The following is a 16661-nucleotide window of genomic DNA, read 5'->3' as shown; positions in this document are numbered from 1 at the left end:
TCAAACTGAAAAATAAAAATATTTATTTAGGTTTTTGGAAATATAAATAACAGTAAATGACAAAAGGCAAAATAAAACAAAAACTGACATGTTATATCACTGATCATCTCCAGGCACAAGAGCATTTATTTATTAATGAATATAAAAAAATAAACTTCATTATTTTTATCTGCTTTCCCCAGCTTTCACTACAGGAATATTCCTAAGAAATTCCACAGTTGTATCGGCCCCTTCTCAAGACTTGAGGTTAAGGTCCTACTCAACAGGGAAATAAACTTCTATCCTTAGGGATTCTGAACAACGAGGCCTCCAGGAACTTACAAAGCGGTTCCGTTCATTAGGATCCTTCTACAGGGAGCATGTAGCCATCCCCCACTGAGACACGCTCCCGTGTAGCTGTAGGCACTCTTCCGGTGTCCCGAGTTCTCCACATGAGGACCCGGCTGAGCCACAGCTTTACGCCAGCCCCGCCTGCAGCGACAGCCTCTCAAGCGGCACAAAAGTGGGCTTCCCAGATAACGCACCCTCCCCCTTTCTTCCTGGAAGTCAGAGGGCTGCACGGGTAGGAAGGATATGGAGGTTTTGCATCAAGCTTGCCTTCACATCCTGCAGTGGCGGGAGGGCTACTAGACTACTCAGAGCACACCTGGGTGCCGAGTGTATGGCATGTACCTACCCGCTGCCACATAAGGAAGCTGAGTAAATTAGCCAGTCACTCTGGACCAAGCCCCTCAAAACAGAGGCAGATTCAGGGGCAATAGCCTCAGTTCACCTAGCTCCTTTCCAAAGAACCTTATTAATCGGTTTCCAAAGCGCATTTGGCCAGGACGGAGCATGGAGGGAAAACGGCACTTCTGGGAAGGGCTGTGCCACGCGGAGCTGAAGGTTGCTGTTCAGTCTACGGCACAGGAAGATGGCAGCATCACCAATACTCAGAGCTGCAGAGCGCGCTGCTGGTCCCCACTCCTGCAGCGTCCGCACTAACGCAGCTTAACGGCAGTTGCCCAGATGTCGTTGCTGGGGAGCGGCGGAAGGACCCACCCCTGGGGAACAGAACTGCCGTCAGGATGGTCAGATGGCACCAGGTACTGATCCCAATCATGCCTGAATAGGAACATTATAGAGCAACGGTTTATTTCTGTTTTAGTCCAAGAAGATGTTGAGCAACTATATATTCTATTTCAGGGCTTACCTTTTCAATGGCTGATGTACTAAAGAACTAGATTATCAGGAATAATGCAAAAGACTACATTTCTTAAATATACATATAAAGGGGGGAAAACTCCAAAGAACTTATAGTCATTTAAAAAAAATATGTTTTTACTGATTTTAGAAAGAGAGAGGAAGAGAGACAGAAACATCAATGAGGAGACTCATTGATCGACTGCCTCCTGCATGCCCCACCCTGGAAATTAAGCCCACAACCTGGGCATATGCCCTGACTGAGAAATGAACCATGACCTCCTGGTTCACAGGTTGACTGAGCCACGCTAGCCGGGTCTCTCTCATCATTGATGTTTCTATCTCTCTCCCTCCCCTTCCTCTCTGAAATCAATAAAAAAATATATATTTTAAGAAAGATATATTAAATGAGGTGTCTTTAAAAAGAAATAACATAAAACAATGTTATGTATTGATCAGTTGATGACAATGTGGCCAGAGGCCCACAGAAACCTAATCATATATTTCCTTTAGGAGCAGCAGCCGTTCAGTATTCCCCGATTCAGTGTTTGTGGCTTTATAGAACACAGCTACTGTAAATAACAAGAACTGACTGTAGTTATGTTTAAAAGCTAAAACTTGTATATTAGCCAGAAATGCACTTTTCCCAGACATAAATTGGTATGCAAAAGAGCACTGTAGGAGCTTTGGAAAGAACCTTAGAAATCACTTAGGTCCATGAATTTCAAACCAGGCTTTGAAGACCCCTAGGCCCCAAGTAGATGCTTTGGGAGTCTAGAAACAACAAAAGCTTCCAATCAATAACCGATTTAAGTTACCTGTGGAACCCATTCATTCATTCTGTTTTACAAACTGACTTGTCCAAAGACTGCACTTGGGAAGAGTACTACTGCCAAAGTTTGAAGGCCACATCTAGTCCACCATCTTCATATCACAGGTGAGGAAAGAGGGAGGCGCAGAGAGCTGCCAAGCATAGCTCAGTATTAACTGCATGTAAGTGTTCCTAGCTCTCTTGACTCTGACCTGTAAGAACTCACAGCAGCATGGGTCTTAAACAGTGTCCATAGGCAAATATTCAGGGGGGTCTATTTAGCAGCAGAAGAGAACTAGAAAAGGGGAGCCAGTGCTTTAAGTCAACGTAACAGCACAGCCTGGGAGAACACAAAAGGGCATGTCACTCCTGAGCTTGTTTCTTTACCTGTTAGAATAGGGATGAGTGAGGACTAAACAGATGTTTGTGGCATCCCCAACACTTGGAAACTTTCTATAAACCCATTAGAAACTTAAAAAAATAAAGATATAGGCAACATGGAGAGTGCCTCTCTGACCTTATTTGGATGAGTGCCGGCAGGGAGTGCTCAGCTTGGAGGTAATACTGTCTGAAAGGCTGCAGGAGGTGAGCGAGTGGGAACTCATCTGAAAAAGAAAAGGCACAATACCACACCGTCACACTTCCCATCCAGAGTGCATTTCTCAAGGCAAGATGACTGAGCCCATGACGACAATGACCAAACGTGTTTCATCTTTATCCATGATTTCCAGGGTAGAGTTTAGGCGTCATTGTTGCCTACCGATCTCTTAGCTTAGGTTGAGGTCACCAATGAGATAAGCCAATCTAGTATTGTCCTTTTCTCCACTGGATACAGAGGAACTTACCTGGATCCCCAAATAACTTGGACTCAATTTCCCGCTTCTGCAATAAAAATTTCTCTTTTTCTTTCCTCTGTTTCTTTTCTAGTTCTCTTTTCCTCTCTTCCTCTTGTTCTCCTTCCAACATAACTCTGAGGGCTCTCTCTTCAGCTTCATACAGTTCAGAGCGTTTTTTAATGAGTTTTCTCAGTCGCTGAAGATGATGCTCAAAAGTCTCATCTGCTGAGGCTGGAGGACAGACCCCTGGGCAAAGAGATGCAAATGGCATTTTAGTCACAACATTTTCTTATCTCCAAATCTGTGTTCTAATGAGCCAACTCAAGGTCCTACTTACAGTATGAATTAGCTTAGAATTTATAAATTCTAATCCCTCTTCACAGATCAACTTGAATCTCCAATTAATCTGACCCCACCCTGACTTTCTTTTTTCTCTAATTCCTCTTTCTGGAGACTACCACTTAACTTTTGACTTTATTTCTAATGGTTAGAGAGTGGGCTCCCAAAAGGAAGAAGCTGTCTTATATTCTTCATTATGAAATCCCCACAGCTAAAAAACAACTCTCCCTTTAAGTGTGAAGTTCTGGGAAAGCACATATGGAAATTGAGAAGAAATACATTTAACCAGCCACACTGGCCTCATAGTCTGCTGCTGAGAGTAGGGTGACCAAGTGTGTCAGTTTGCCCGTGTTGGCACTTGAAAACCCAGTGTCGTGGGAAATGTGGGATGGTTGGTCACCCTGATTTAACTGTGAGGTCAGCTAATTTTATAGCCAACATAGCTATAGCCACAACTGGGAACATTTTAGACTAGTTATTAGATGATATGTAAGAATTATTACTAAGTTTATGTGATAATGGCATAACTGATGATGAGTAATTTACCTTAGGCATTCTATTTTTGTACACATGTGAAAGTTTTCATAACATTTCATAAGGAAAACTTTCTGAAATTTATTGAATATTCAAGTAGGTTGCAATAGTTACTACCATAATGGCCCTGCAATAAAAAAGTTGCTGAAGCTGTTAATTCATCCTAGAGTGATGTGTGGTCAATCCTATCAGACATTAAAGGTTTTAAAGGAAAATGTATGTATTACTGCATCATTTTAACAATACCAGATACATGGAATAAAAAAAATCCTAATTCTTCTAACATAATCAACCCTTTTTATTTCCCCATGTTGACCCTCCAACCATTTTTGTTCATATATTAGCAACTTCACATAGTTCAATATAAAATGTATGTAACTTACGTATCTCCATGTCAATCCCCTACATTTTTTTTCTCTCCTTATAATTATTTAATGGCTCCATCCTGTTACACCAAATCAATGTACCTACCATAATTTACTTAATAAGCGCTCTAGTCCTGGACAGTTAATCTGTTCCAAATGACTTGTTATCATATAATGTTACAATGAATAATCTTAGGCATGTTATTTTTTCCTTTGCATGGATTATTTCTATAATGGAAATGTTAATACTTTCAAGACTAACCTAAGTATAGTACTAAACTGTTTCTTTAAAAAGGAGCAGAAGGTCAACTGAGCCCAGAGCAGAGAAGGATGGGTGATATGACATCTAAATTTGGTTTTAAAGGATAGTGGGATCTTAAAATAGCAAAGATGGGAAAGAGGTCACTCCAGCCAAATCCCATTCACACCTCTTCAAATATCCATGTTTCAGCTTTGAAATGTATCTGAAGGAACAAGCCAAGTTTTCAACACCTTCTGAAGCCTCAAGTAAGGACCGGATAGGACAGCTTTCACCTTGGCACCTGGGTAAAGCTGACCAGCCCTGTCAACCTTACTCCGAAAAATGAGGCCAGGAATGCCTGGTGTGGGAATGATGAGTCCAGGGGAAGATGGTGCAGTGGGTTCCCACACCTGCCTCTCTTCCAACCTTGGCTACCAAGAGCTAACCACCAAAGGTTCTGAGATACTGCTGACAAGCTCAGTTACCCTACTGGGTGAAAAATTTGAAGTATCAAGCATTTTCCTTCAAAATTTTGGGGGAAGGGCAAGCGCTATGGTAAAGAAGGGGAAGGAACAGGGGAACAAAGGAAGAAATGCAAGTAGAAATGCAAAGTCACGGTCACCTTTCCTTGCTGCAGCCTCTTTCCTGAGTTTCCTCAATTTCTCCAAGGCCCGCAGAATGTCCACCATCCTTTTGGTGTCTGCCTGTTTTTTCCTCACTTCGGACAAGACCCCATCGGCAGCAGCTTTAAGTTCCTGCTCCTGAGGAAGAAAGAGAGCCAATGAGAAGAGCTGCCCAGCGGTGAGATTTCAGAGAATCAGACAGTCCCAGGGTTAAGAGAGATTCTACTGGATTTACACCCCAATTTCCTGGGCCATGCCCCAAACACCTCTCTACACTGGTCCAGCCAAAGGATTATCCTCTCTGCAACTTCCACGTGGACACTGGCCTTTGTTTCTTCCTCAGAGTTCTAAAGCGTGGTCCAAGGAACATCTGCATTCAACTTACCTTGTTATGTAGGGGCTCTCATTAAAAATGCAAACACCTGGACCAGGCCAGAAGTCCCGATTGGCTGGAGCATTGTCCTGTGCACCAGAAGGTTGTAGGTTCAATTCCTGAACAGGGCACATAACTAGGTTGCAGGCTCAATCCCCAGTCAGGGCGTGTACAGGAGGCAACCAATGAATGCTTCTCTCTCAAACCAATGTTTCTCTCTCTCTCTCTCTTCCCCCTCTTCCTCTCTCTAAAACAAACAAACATATCCTTGGGTGAAGACTTAAAAAGAAAAAAAGCAGACACCTGGATCCAAAGATTGAGGCTAGCAGGGAAGATAAGGAATCTTATCCCATATAATAAAAGGCTAATATACAAATCGACCGAACTGCGGAACGACCTGTTGCTATGACATGCACTGACCACCAGGAGTGCTGCTCAGCCAGAAGCCGGGCTCAAGGCTGGCACGCGCAGCAGAAGTGGCAGGAGCCTTTCCCACCACCGCAGCAGTGCTAAGGATGTCTGACTTTGTGGGGAGCAGGCATAAGCTGTCAGTTGGACATCCACTGAGGGCTCCTAGGCTGCAAGAAGGTGCAGGCTGGGCTGAGGGACTGCCCCACCCCTTGCCCAGTGCATACATTTCATGCACTGGGCCTCTAGTGGAGTTATAAAAGCCCAGGACTCTACAATGCTCAGTGACAACCTAAAATACTCTACTGCCAAGAATTTCTTCAACATGACAGCCTTTCAAACATCTAAAGACCCTATTGTACTCTCTCTCCTTAAGTTGGCTCACATGTAGATAAATAATTCTGGTTACTCTAAGCCACTACTCAAAGGACTCTAACATCCTCACCATAAGTGGCAGGGAAGATGCTTTTGCCTAAAGCTCTCTTTCCCACCTCTCAAACCAGCACTGTACCTCACCATTTCAGCTGCCATGCTGTTTCCCTCTTCTCGCCTGAAATGCACCTGCTGCTCTCACTTGGCTTTGACATTTCCTTTAAGACTCAGTTCAGCCGAAACCGGTTTGGCTCAGTGGATAGAGCGTCAGCCTGCGGACTGAAAGGTCCCAGGTTCGATTCCGGTCAAGGGCATGTACCTTGGTTGCGGGCACATCCCCGGTAGGGGGTGTGCAGGAGGCAGCTGGTCGATGTTTCTCTCTCATCGATGTTTCTAATTCTCTCTCTCTCTCCCTTCCTCTCTGTAAAAAATCAATAAAATATATTTAAAAAACAACAACAACAAAAAACTCAGTTCAGTTGTTACTTTATCATCCAAACCTTCCCCAAAGGATTAGATATTCCTTTTCTGGGCTCCGACACCACATAAATGTGAAATCCTCACACACAATGCTATGGAGACATGATACCCCAGCAGGCTCTAAACCCCTCAATGAAAAGCACTATGTCCTATTTATCTCTATCCAACATCCTGCACTGGGCCTGGTACTTAATGGGCCCTCACTAAGTGTCTGAACTGACTCAAAGTCTCTTAGATTAAGGCATTCCCTCCATCCAAGTATTCTTAAAAGCACTGGTGTTTTTGGAGGGCTTGAAGACAAAGCTTGACATCAATACACTTCAGAGGGGGAGTTACATCAGACTCTAGGGCAGTAGCAGACACCGGGAAAAGGGAGAGGAGGAGGAGGAGAAGGAGGAGGAAACACTAGCTGGCAGTGGAGTGGAGGAAGGGGGTAAGTCAAAGCATTCAAAAGTAATGACAATGTCTTAAACAACTACCCAACCAATTTCCAGTTTCACTCTGGCCCCCACTTAAGAGCTTGAGATGAACAGGTTTTCGAATCACATAACCTGGGCTCAAATCAGAAGTGAAACTGCCACAAACCAATTTGTGTGATTGTTGCAGGTTAACTTCCTTGTGCCTTAATTTCCTAATCTGTAAAATTGGGATAAATACCACCTACTTCTCAGGGTTATTACCAGGATTCAAGATCTGGTGTATGTAACGACCCTAGCGCAGTGCCTAGCATATAGTAAGTGCTCAAAAAAACACCACTGTTGAGTCTCAAGATTTGTGGTTTAAAATTCGTGAACAAAGGATTTTTGGGGACATATGTTCCTTACGGAAAGGCCACAAGTTCTCTGTGTATTGTATTTTTAAAGTCACCTAGGGTCCAGCCTGTGGTTGAACATGGACTTATGAACCAGGAGGTCACCAATTCCTGGTCAGGGCACATGCCAGGATTGCTGGGCTCAATCCCCAATGGGAGGGCGGGCAGGAGGAAGCAGATCAATGTTCCTCTCTCATCATTGATGTTTCTCTCTCCAATAAAAATATTCTTTAAAAAAAATAAAAGCACCAGATGCTCGTTAGTGTTGAATGCTGGTGTCAGAATGTCTGTGCAGATATGTCATCCCTGCAACGCCACTGTGTAATCCTCCAGCATAACGTATACAGGGCTTTGCAGTGCACATAGAGCACTGGTGTTGCTACTGTTCATTATTAACACGCAACCAATATGGATAGGAGGTCGGAAAGGCAAAAACTAAACTATCTTTTTACTTTATAAATGGAGATAAGGAGGCTTAGCCCTGGGAAACAGTGCAAAGCCTCGGGCCCCTCCCCTCACTCCCGTGCACAACCGCTGCGCTTACCCGCTTCTTCTCCTCCACCTCCTGCACGCACTTGACCCTCCAGCGGTCAATCTCCTGCTCGCGCTCCGCGGCTCGCGCGGCCTCCGCCTCCCGCTCGGCCTCGCGCTCCCGGGCCCTCTCGCGGAGCCGCAGGCGGCGGCGCCGGACCCGCTCCAGCCTCCGCCGCGCCTCGCCCACGTAGGCGGCCTGGGTCAGCAGCTGGAGCCGCTCGGCCAGCTCGGCGCGCAGCGGCGCCGCCTGGGCGTGCAGCAGCGCCCAGGCCGCGCCGTCGTCCTCCGCCTCGCGCAGCGCCTGGCCCAGGCCCCGCAGCCGCCGCACCAGGCGCAGGGCCCCGCGCAGCCGCGCGCGCACCTCGCCCAGGGAGGGCCCGGCCGGCGCGCGCGGGGACGCCGGGCCGCTCGCCCGCCGCGGGGCCCCGAACACCGCCTCCAGCCACTGCCGGTCGCGCAGGCGCTGCAGGGCCGCGTCCCCCAGCGCGTCGGGCGGCGGCGCCTCAGGCCAGCGCGGGTTCCAGGGCGGCCCCGGGCCGGGAGGCGGCGGCCGCGGGCGCTCGCCGGCGTCGATCCCCGGGAAAGGTCGGCACTGAGGCGGCGGCGGAGGCAGCGGCGGCGGCGGCACCGGGTAGAAGGCGCCGCCGCCGCCGCGGGAGGCTTCCCCGGGCGCTCGGGGCTGCCCCGCCAGCGGGGGCTGGAGGAAGGGGGCGGAGGCGCCCGGAAAGGGGCCGGGCCGCTGCGGGAGAGGCGGCGGGAAGGCCGGGGAGGGCAGCGGCGGGGGCGGGCAGCCGAAGGGAGCGGGGGGCGGCGGGCCCGGGCGGCCCTGGGCGAAGAAGGGCGGCAGAGCCATGGCCACCCCCGGAGGTCTGGGAAGTGACAGGAATCGGAGTGGTCTCCCGAGAGAGAGTGTCTTCCGGGAGGAAGTGACGTGTGTCCCGCGCGACTCCAGTGGGACCCGCCCGGCGCGTGGGTGGGCGTTCATGCAATCCTTCAATTAATAGTTTCTTTTTTTTCTTTTTTTTTAAATACTGTTTTTTTTCTTAATCCTCACCCGTTTTTCCTTTTATTTTTATTTTTAAATATATATTTTATTGATTTCTTACAGAGAGAAAGGTAGAGAGAAACATCAATGAGAGAGGAACATCGATCAGCTGCCTCTTGCACACCCCCCACTGGGGATGTGCCCGCAACCAAGGTACATGCCCTTGACCAGAATCGAACCTGGGACTTTTCAGTCCGCAGACCGATGCTCTATCCACTGAGCCAAACCGGTTTCGGCTCCTTTGATTTTCAAAGAGAGGGAATGGGAGAGAAACATCGATGTGGGAGAAACACATCCATTGGTTGCCTCCAGCATGATCCCCGCCCGTAGCATGCTCTTAATGATCATTCTAGGTGTGAAGCCAGCTGCTTTGCCGACAGCGAGAGTAACAGATACAAATCCTCTCCTGTGGAACTACCTTTCTAATAAAGAAAACACATTAATCAATTACGCAAGCAAATGTGACAGTGCCGCGGTGAATATCCGAACTACCAAAGAGGAAAGCACAGAGCAAGAAGAGCTGATAAGAGAATTTGACTTAGAAAGGTTGTCCTAAGGATTTTAGGCTTCGTGTAAGGTCTAAAGGATAAGTAGGAGTTAAATGGAAGAGGGGAAACATGGTTCAGAGAAGGACAGCATTTGCAAAAGCCTCCTAGGAGGTAGGAGTAGGCTTAGCGGGAATAATGAAAGAATGCCAGAGCGGGTGGAGCACAGAAAGCCTGAAGGGAACCTGGTGATCCTGGTAGGTGAACCAAGATACACCATGCAGGATCTCATATTTTAAGAATGGGAAACTACTGGGGGATTTTAAGCAGAGGGGGAAGGAAAAGCCATGCTACGTGATAGTTTTGTTTTTTTTAAATTAAGCTCTATTTTGAGATCATTGTAAATTCATATGCAGTTATAAGAAACAATACAAGGAGATCCTGTGTACCGTTAACCAGTTTCTTTACATAGCAGTATCTTGCAAAGCAGTAGTACAATATCACAACCAGGAGGTTGGCATTGATTAGTGAAGATACAGAACACTTAGTTCCATCATTTCTAGGATCCCTCGTTTGCCCTTCTATAGTCACACCCACTTCCCTTTAACGGCAACTGCTAACCCGGTCTCCCTTTCTATAACTTCTGTCTTTTCATGAATGTAGTATAAATGGAATAAAATAGTACATAACCTTTTGGGACTCCCTTTTTCCACTCAGTATAATCCTTTGGAGATTCATCCAGGTTGTTGTACAAATAGCGTTCCCTTTTATTGCAATAAAAGTGTGCAAAGCAAGTGTGGGTAAAGTAAAACCACACTTGGTTTCATCATTCATTTGTTGAAGGATATTTCCACTTTGGGGCTATCATGAATAAAGCCGCTATAAAACTTGCATGCGGGGTTTTCTGTGACCATAAACCTTCATTGCTTTGGAGTAAATGCCCAGAGTGCAATTGCTGAGTCACATGGCAGTTGTATGTTTAGTTCTTTAAAATATAGTTTTATTGATTTCAAAGAAGGGAGAGGGATAGAAACATGGATGAGAATCAGATTGGTTGCCTCCTGGGGATTGAGCCAGCCACCTGGGCATACACCTTGACTGGGAATCGAACCATTGACCTGTTGGTACCTGGGCCAACATTCAACCATTGATCCACACCAGCTGGGAAAAAGTAATGGATGCCCTCTTGGGTAAGAGCCCAGCTCTATCCCATAAAAAGAACCAATCAAAGCCTGACCCCACTTCCCAAAAGACCTCCTATGTTTCTCAGAAACTCTTTGTAATATTTACTTGTATCTTATGTATTGAGTAATTTGTAATATTCTGCATAACATTTAAAGGCTTATCTTAAAACCTATTAGGTAAGGCATGGCTAACTTTATATAGGGTATCCCCCAAAGTGTATACATTTTAACAGCTAATAGCTCAATTTTTATTTATTTATTTATTTATTTATTTATTTTTTTAAATTAAATTATCTGTGTACATATTTTAACATTGCTCCCCCTCCCATACATACCCTCCCTCCCCAGAGTTTTGTGTCCATTGGTTGTACTTATATGCATGTATACAAGTCCTTCGGTTGATCTCTTATCTCCCCCAGATCTCCCTGCTGTAATTTTACAGTCTGCTTGTTGCTTTACTGTCTTTATATCTATCTTTTGGTTTGTAATGTTTTTTAATATCCATAAATGAGTGAGGCCATGTGGTATTTCTCTTTCATTGACTGGCTTATTTCACTCAGCATGATGTTCTCTATTTCTATTCAGGTTGCTGCAAATGATGAGAATTCCTTCTTTTTTATGGCAGCATAGTATTCCATTGTGTAGATGTACCATCGTTTTTTGATCCAATCATCTGCTGACGGGCACCTAGGCTGTTTCCAGATTCTAGCTATTGTAGATTGTGCTGCTATGAACATAGGGGTGCATATATCCTTTCTGATTGGTGTTTCTAGTTTCTTGGGATATATTCCTAGGAGTGGGATTACTGGGTCAAATGGGAGTTCCATTTTCAGTTTTTTGAGGAAACTCCACACTGTTCTCCACAGTGGTTGCACCAGTCTGCATTCCCACCAGCAGTGCACGAGGGTTCCTTTTTCTCCACAACCTAGCCAACACTTGTCGTTTGTTGATTTGTTGATGTTGGCCATTCTGACAGGTAATAGCTCAATTTTAAAAAAAAATATTAATAAATCTTTATTGTTCAGATTATTAGTTTCTCCTTTCCCCCCATAGCTCCCCTTCACCCAGTTCCCACCCCACCTTCTGCCCTTACCCCCTCCCACTGTCCTCATCCATAGGTGTATGTTTTTTGTCGTCTTTTCCTGCACCCCCTTTTTTATTTCCCCCCTGAGAATTATCAGTCCACTTCCCTTTCTATGCCCGATTCTATTATATTCACCAGTTTATTCTGTTCATCAGACTTTTAATTCACTTGACTTTTAGGTTCACTTGTTGATAGATATGTATTTGTTCATAATTTTTATCTTTACTTTTTTCTTCCTCTTCTTCTAGAATACCTTTCAGCATTTCATATAATACTGGTTTGGTGATTAACTCCTTTAGCTTTTTCTTATCTGTTAAGCTCTTTATCTGACCCTCAATTCTGAATGATAACTTTGGTGGGTAATCTTGGTTGTAGGTTCTTGCTATTCATTACTTTGAATATTTCTTGCTACTCCCGCCTGGCCTGCATAGTTTCTGTTGAGAAATCAGCTAATCCTATGGGTGCTTCCTTGTAGGTAATTAACTTAAAAAAAAAAAATCTCGATGCTTTTAATATTCTTTGTCTTTTGCTCTTGGCATTTTAATTATGATGTGTCTTGGTGTGATCCTCTTTGGATTCCTTTTGTTTGGGGTTCTGTGTGCTTCCTGAGCTTGTAAGTCTATTTCTTTCACCAGGTGGAGGAAGTTTTCAGTCATTATTTCTTAAAACATGTCTTCAATATCTTGCTCTCTTCTTCTGGGACCCCCATAATTCTGATGTTGGTAAGCTTGAAGTTGTCCCAGAGACTTCTTACACTATCTTCAACTTTTTGGATACTTTTTGCTTTTTCAGTTGAGTGTTTTTTGCTTCTTTGTATTTCAAATCTTTGACTTAATTCTTGTGTTCCTCTAGTCTGCTGTTGAGTCTCTGTATAATATCTTTTATTTCAATCAGTTTATATTTAATTTCTAGTTGGTCCTTTTTCACATCCTTGAGGGTCCCGCTAAATTTATTGGCCTTTTCTAGAAAATTTTGAAAAAAACTTATAACCGTGGTTTTAAACTCTATATCCAGCCAAAACCGGTTTGGCTCAGTGGATAGAGCACATGTGTTAAACACAAGGCCCGCGGGCCAAATCCAGCCCACCAGGCCTTGCAATGTGGCCCGCACCGCGCTGTCATCACTGCACTCCGCTGTCAGTTTATGACATTGTCAGTTTATGACTGTTCAGTAAACCATTTGGCCCGCGATTTAGGCTGGATTTTAGATTTTGGCCCCTTCTCTGATTGAGTTCGACACCCCTAGGATAGAGCATCAGCCTGTGGACTGAAAGGTCCCAGGTTTGATTCCTGGGTCATGTAACTTGGTTGCGGGCACATCCCCAGTGGGGGGTGTGCAAGAGGCAGCTGATTGATTATTCTCTCTCATCAGTGTTTCTAACTCTCTATCCCTCTTCTCTTCCTGTGAAAAATCAATAAAATTTATTAAAAAAAAAAAAATAAACTCTACATCCAGTTGTTAGCTTTCCTCCATTTCTGTCATTTGTGACCTGTTTCTTTTCTCCGCATTTTGGCTGCTTCCCTGAGTTGATAAGAGTGGCTTTATGTACTAGGTGTCCTATAGGGCCCAGTGGCTCAGCATGCCCAGTTACCTGAGGTGGACACTACTGGTGCACCCTTTGTGGGCTGTGTGCACAGTTTTGTAGTTAAGTCTTGATTGTTGTTGGTATCACTGGGAGGAATTGACCTCCAGGCCAATTGGCTATGAGGATCAGCTGTGTCTACAATGGGAGAACTTCTGTGCTGGAGACATCCTTATGAGACAAAGACTTGCAAAATTGCAAAAGCCTCTGTGCTCAGTTTGAATGGGGCAGAATCTCAGGGCTGAGCAGTCTTGGCTTCCCATCAGCCTTGCCCTTGCGCGTGCTTACAGACCTCTGCCTTCCTCGGCTCCCCTGACTTTCCACCCAACAGTCCAGACTCCCCCTGGCTTGCCTGGAACTGAGGTTCAGTACAGTCGGAACTGGGGTTCAGTGCAATTGGGGACTTCCTTCCCTCTCCCGCCAGAGAAAGCCAGCCAGGCACTCAGCTGCCCTTCCTCTCTATGTGCGTGTCTTTGTACCTCAGTCCTTTGCAGCTCTGATTTTCTGTGAGCTTTCTTTCCTTCTAGTTGTAGAATTTCCACTCAGCCAGCTTTCCTATGGTTTTGGATGATATCCATTCTTTTTGTTGTAGTTTTGAAATTCTTGTGCATGGTAGCAGTTGAGGGGTTTACCTATGCCACCTTCTTGGTTTCTCCCTAGACCACCAACTTACACCATACACACATATAAACTCAAAATGAATAGAAGATTTAAACATAAGATGGGAAATCATAAAAATCTTAGAAGAATCCATAGGCAGCAAAATATGATATATCTTGTATCAATGTATTTACCCATACATATCCTAGGACAATGGAATCTAAGGAGAAAATAAACAAATGGGACTACATGAAAATAAAAAGCTCTGCACAGCAAAAGAAACAATCAACAAAACAAGAGAGCCCACCACATGGGAGAACTTTTTGCCAATGTTACATCCAAAGAGGGTTTAATCTGATAAATTTATAGGAAACTCATATAATTTAATGAAAGGAAGATAAACAATCCAATCAAAAAATGGGCAAAGGGCCTAAATAGACACTTTTCGAAAGTGGACATACACAGAAGGCCAAGAGGCATATGAAAAAATTGCTCAGTCACTAATAATCTGAGAGAAGCAAATCAAAATGATGAGGTACCATCTCACACTTGTCATAATGGCCATCATCATCAAGTGCTAGAGAGGATGTGGAGAAAAAGATACCCTCATACACTGCTGGTAGAAATGTAAACTTGTACAGACATTGTAGAAAACAGTGTGGAGTTTTCTCATAAAACTAAAAATGTAACTCCAATTTACACAGTAATTCCACTCCTAAGAATATAACCCAAGAAATCAGAAATACCGATCAGAAAGAATATATGTACCCCTATGTTCATAGCAGCACAATTTGCAATAGCTAAGATTTGGAAACAGCCTAAGTGCCCATCAGCAGAGGATTAAAAAACTGGTACATCTACACAATGGAATACTACGCTACTGTAAAAAAAAAAAGAACTTACTATTTACAATAGCATGGATGGACATAGAGAGCATTATGCTAAGTGAAATGAGCCAAAGAAAGATAAATATTACATGATCCCCCTCATTTGTGGAATGTAATGAACATAAACTAGTGAACAAAAAATAGGTCCAAAGACATAGAAGGATCAGTCCGTCAATCCTCAGAGGGAAGGCAGGGGAGGTTGAGGGAAGGGTAAGAGATCAATCAAAAGACCTATATGCATGCATATAGGCATAATCAAATGGACACAGACAATAGGGGGTTAGACTTGTGCTGGGAGGCGGGAGCGGGCTGGTAGAGGTCAATGGGTGAAAAGGAGACATATGTAATACTTTCAACAATAAGAATTTTTTTTTAAATGCGGGGGGGGGGGGGGGGATAAAAACACATCTAATGTCTTTTTCTACTACACTCTCCACCCCCTTTTGAGAGGAGGAACATCTATTGGCTGCCTCCCATACACACTCCAAATGGGGATCTAGCCCGAAACCTAGGCATGTGCCCTGACAGGAATCATACTGGTGACATTCAGTGTACAGGGACTATGCTTAACCAATTGAGCCACACCAGCCAGGGCTCCTTAAAATCCTTTTAATGCCCTTCTCCTTTCTGCATAAAATTACAAGTAGCTAATCTGGCATAAGGGACAAATAATTTAGAAGACATAGTGACAAAAGAAATAAAGGTGTTGAGAAACGAGAGGGGATGATGGGATCTGCTAATGACCGAGTTTGGGTAAGAGGGATTCTTCAGTTGTAATTCGAGAAAAGATTGGGTGCTGAAGCAGGTAGATTTACAGATTTGATGATGGGAAGATGACTTTTATCTTCTAATGGTATCTCAATGAAATATGAGGCAAAGTCTTCAGTTGAATGGAGGAGAGAATATATTACGTGGTCATCTCAGCAGGAATGCAAAATCATCCTTGTTGCCTATTTCTCAACTCATAAAGCTCCCTTGTTATTAAGATTTCCGGTATCTTCATTACTCTTTTCTGGAAGTCATACCTGCTCTTCCAGATGATCTGGGCCACTAACCTTTATACACACCTGGCACCCACCTCACTCCCATTATTATAATGCACTGATGTTTGTGTTTACTTTCCCTACTAGACTAGTAATGTTCTTGAAAAGCTTAGTCTGTGTATCTAGTGTGGGGTCAATGAAAGATATGTAAGAACTTTCAATAGATGTTTAACATAAACTTTATATAGTCTCATTTTTTCTGTGGAATTTGAAGTTAGGAGAATTAGTAGGATAGGAAAGTGCCAAGGATTAATTAAACATTGGAATACAGCAGCTCATGATATCTGTGTCCTTTTAAAAATGGACACACCACCACATTGGCATTCATTTAGTCCTTTTGTTTTATTCAAATGCCAAAACATAAGTTTCAAGATACAAATCGTAGTTATACTCAGTTGAGTTTGATTTAAAAACATTGATTATGTTTCATTAACAACTTCCAAACCAATGTGAGCCATTGTGACTAAAACGTCTCCAAGTCCATTTCTGGAGGATTACTCTTAATGTACTTAGTAGCTACTTCAATTTTCACTCTACAAAAAGGAAAATAATGATGTCATAAGAGAAAGATAATGAACAGTTATAATATGAAAAACTTCCTGAGAAAATTTTAACCATTCCTATGAAGACTAACAAGGATACTTGTTTCTGTTCCACACTATAGCAGTCAGACTTAACACTCCGCAAAAGTGCATTTCTGGTTCTACCTCAGCTATAGATATCTCACATCCCTTATTACATCAGAGAAAGCCCAACTCTTCATCAACAGGATTTAGAAGTTGCTTAAAAGCTTAAGGTTCTCTTCCTGAGAAACGGGTGGTAGAAGGAAAACTTAGAGTCTA

General features: G+C 44.0%; 1 protein-coding gene across 1 annotated transcript; it reads right to left on the bottom strand.

Annotated features, from left to right (window-relative positions):
- Positions 1-8832, bottom strand: PDCD7 (programmed cell death 7). The gene is made up of 5 exons (XM_084887293.1): positions 7920-8832; positions 4931-5069; positions 2839-3075; positions 2511-2598; positions 1-1104 (listed from the first exon to the last, which is right to left on the bottom strand). The coding sequence occupies exons 1-5, from the start codon at positions 8760-8762 to the stop codon at positions 981-983; spliced, it is 1431 nt and encodes a 476-aa protein (XP_084743419.1). The 5' UTR covers positions 8763-8832; the 3' UTR covers positions 1-980.
- Between the last annotated feature and the right edge of the window lie 7829 nt (positions 8833-16661).

Source organism: Pipistrellus hanaki (assembly GCF_964339955.1).
Source record: "Pipistrellus hanaki genome assembly, chromosome: 1".
NCBI classification, from domain to species: domain Eukaryota; kingdom Metazoa; phylum Chordata; class Mammalia; order Chiroptera; family Vespertilionidae; genus Pipistrellus; species Pipistrellus hanaki.
Note: the sequence above shows the minus strand (reverse complement) of the source record. Positions and strands in the feature narration are given on the sequence as shown.

Excerpts from the sequence above, each read along its gene's own strand:
- PDCD7 (XM_084887293.1), bottom strand. The coding sequence starts at position 8,762 with ATGGCTCTGCCGCCCTTCTTCGCCCAGGGCCGCCCGGGCCCGCCGCCC. Across the intron at positions 2,599-2,838 it reads CAAGTTATTTGGGGATCCAG|ATGAGTTCCCACTCGCTCAC; the intron begins GTAAGTTCCTCT and ends TTTCTTTTTCAG. Across the intron at positions 1,105-2,510 it reads CCGGCACTCATCCAAATAAG|GCATGATTGGGATCAGTACC; the intron begins GTCAGAGAGGCA and ends GTTCCTATTCAG.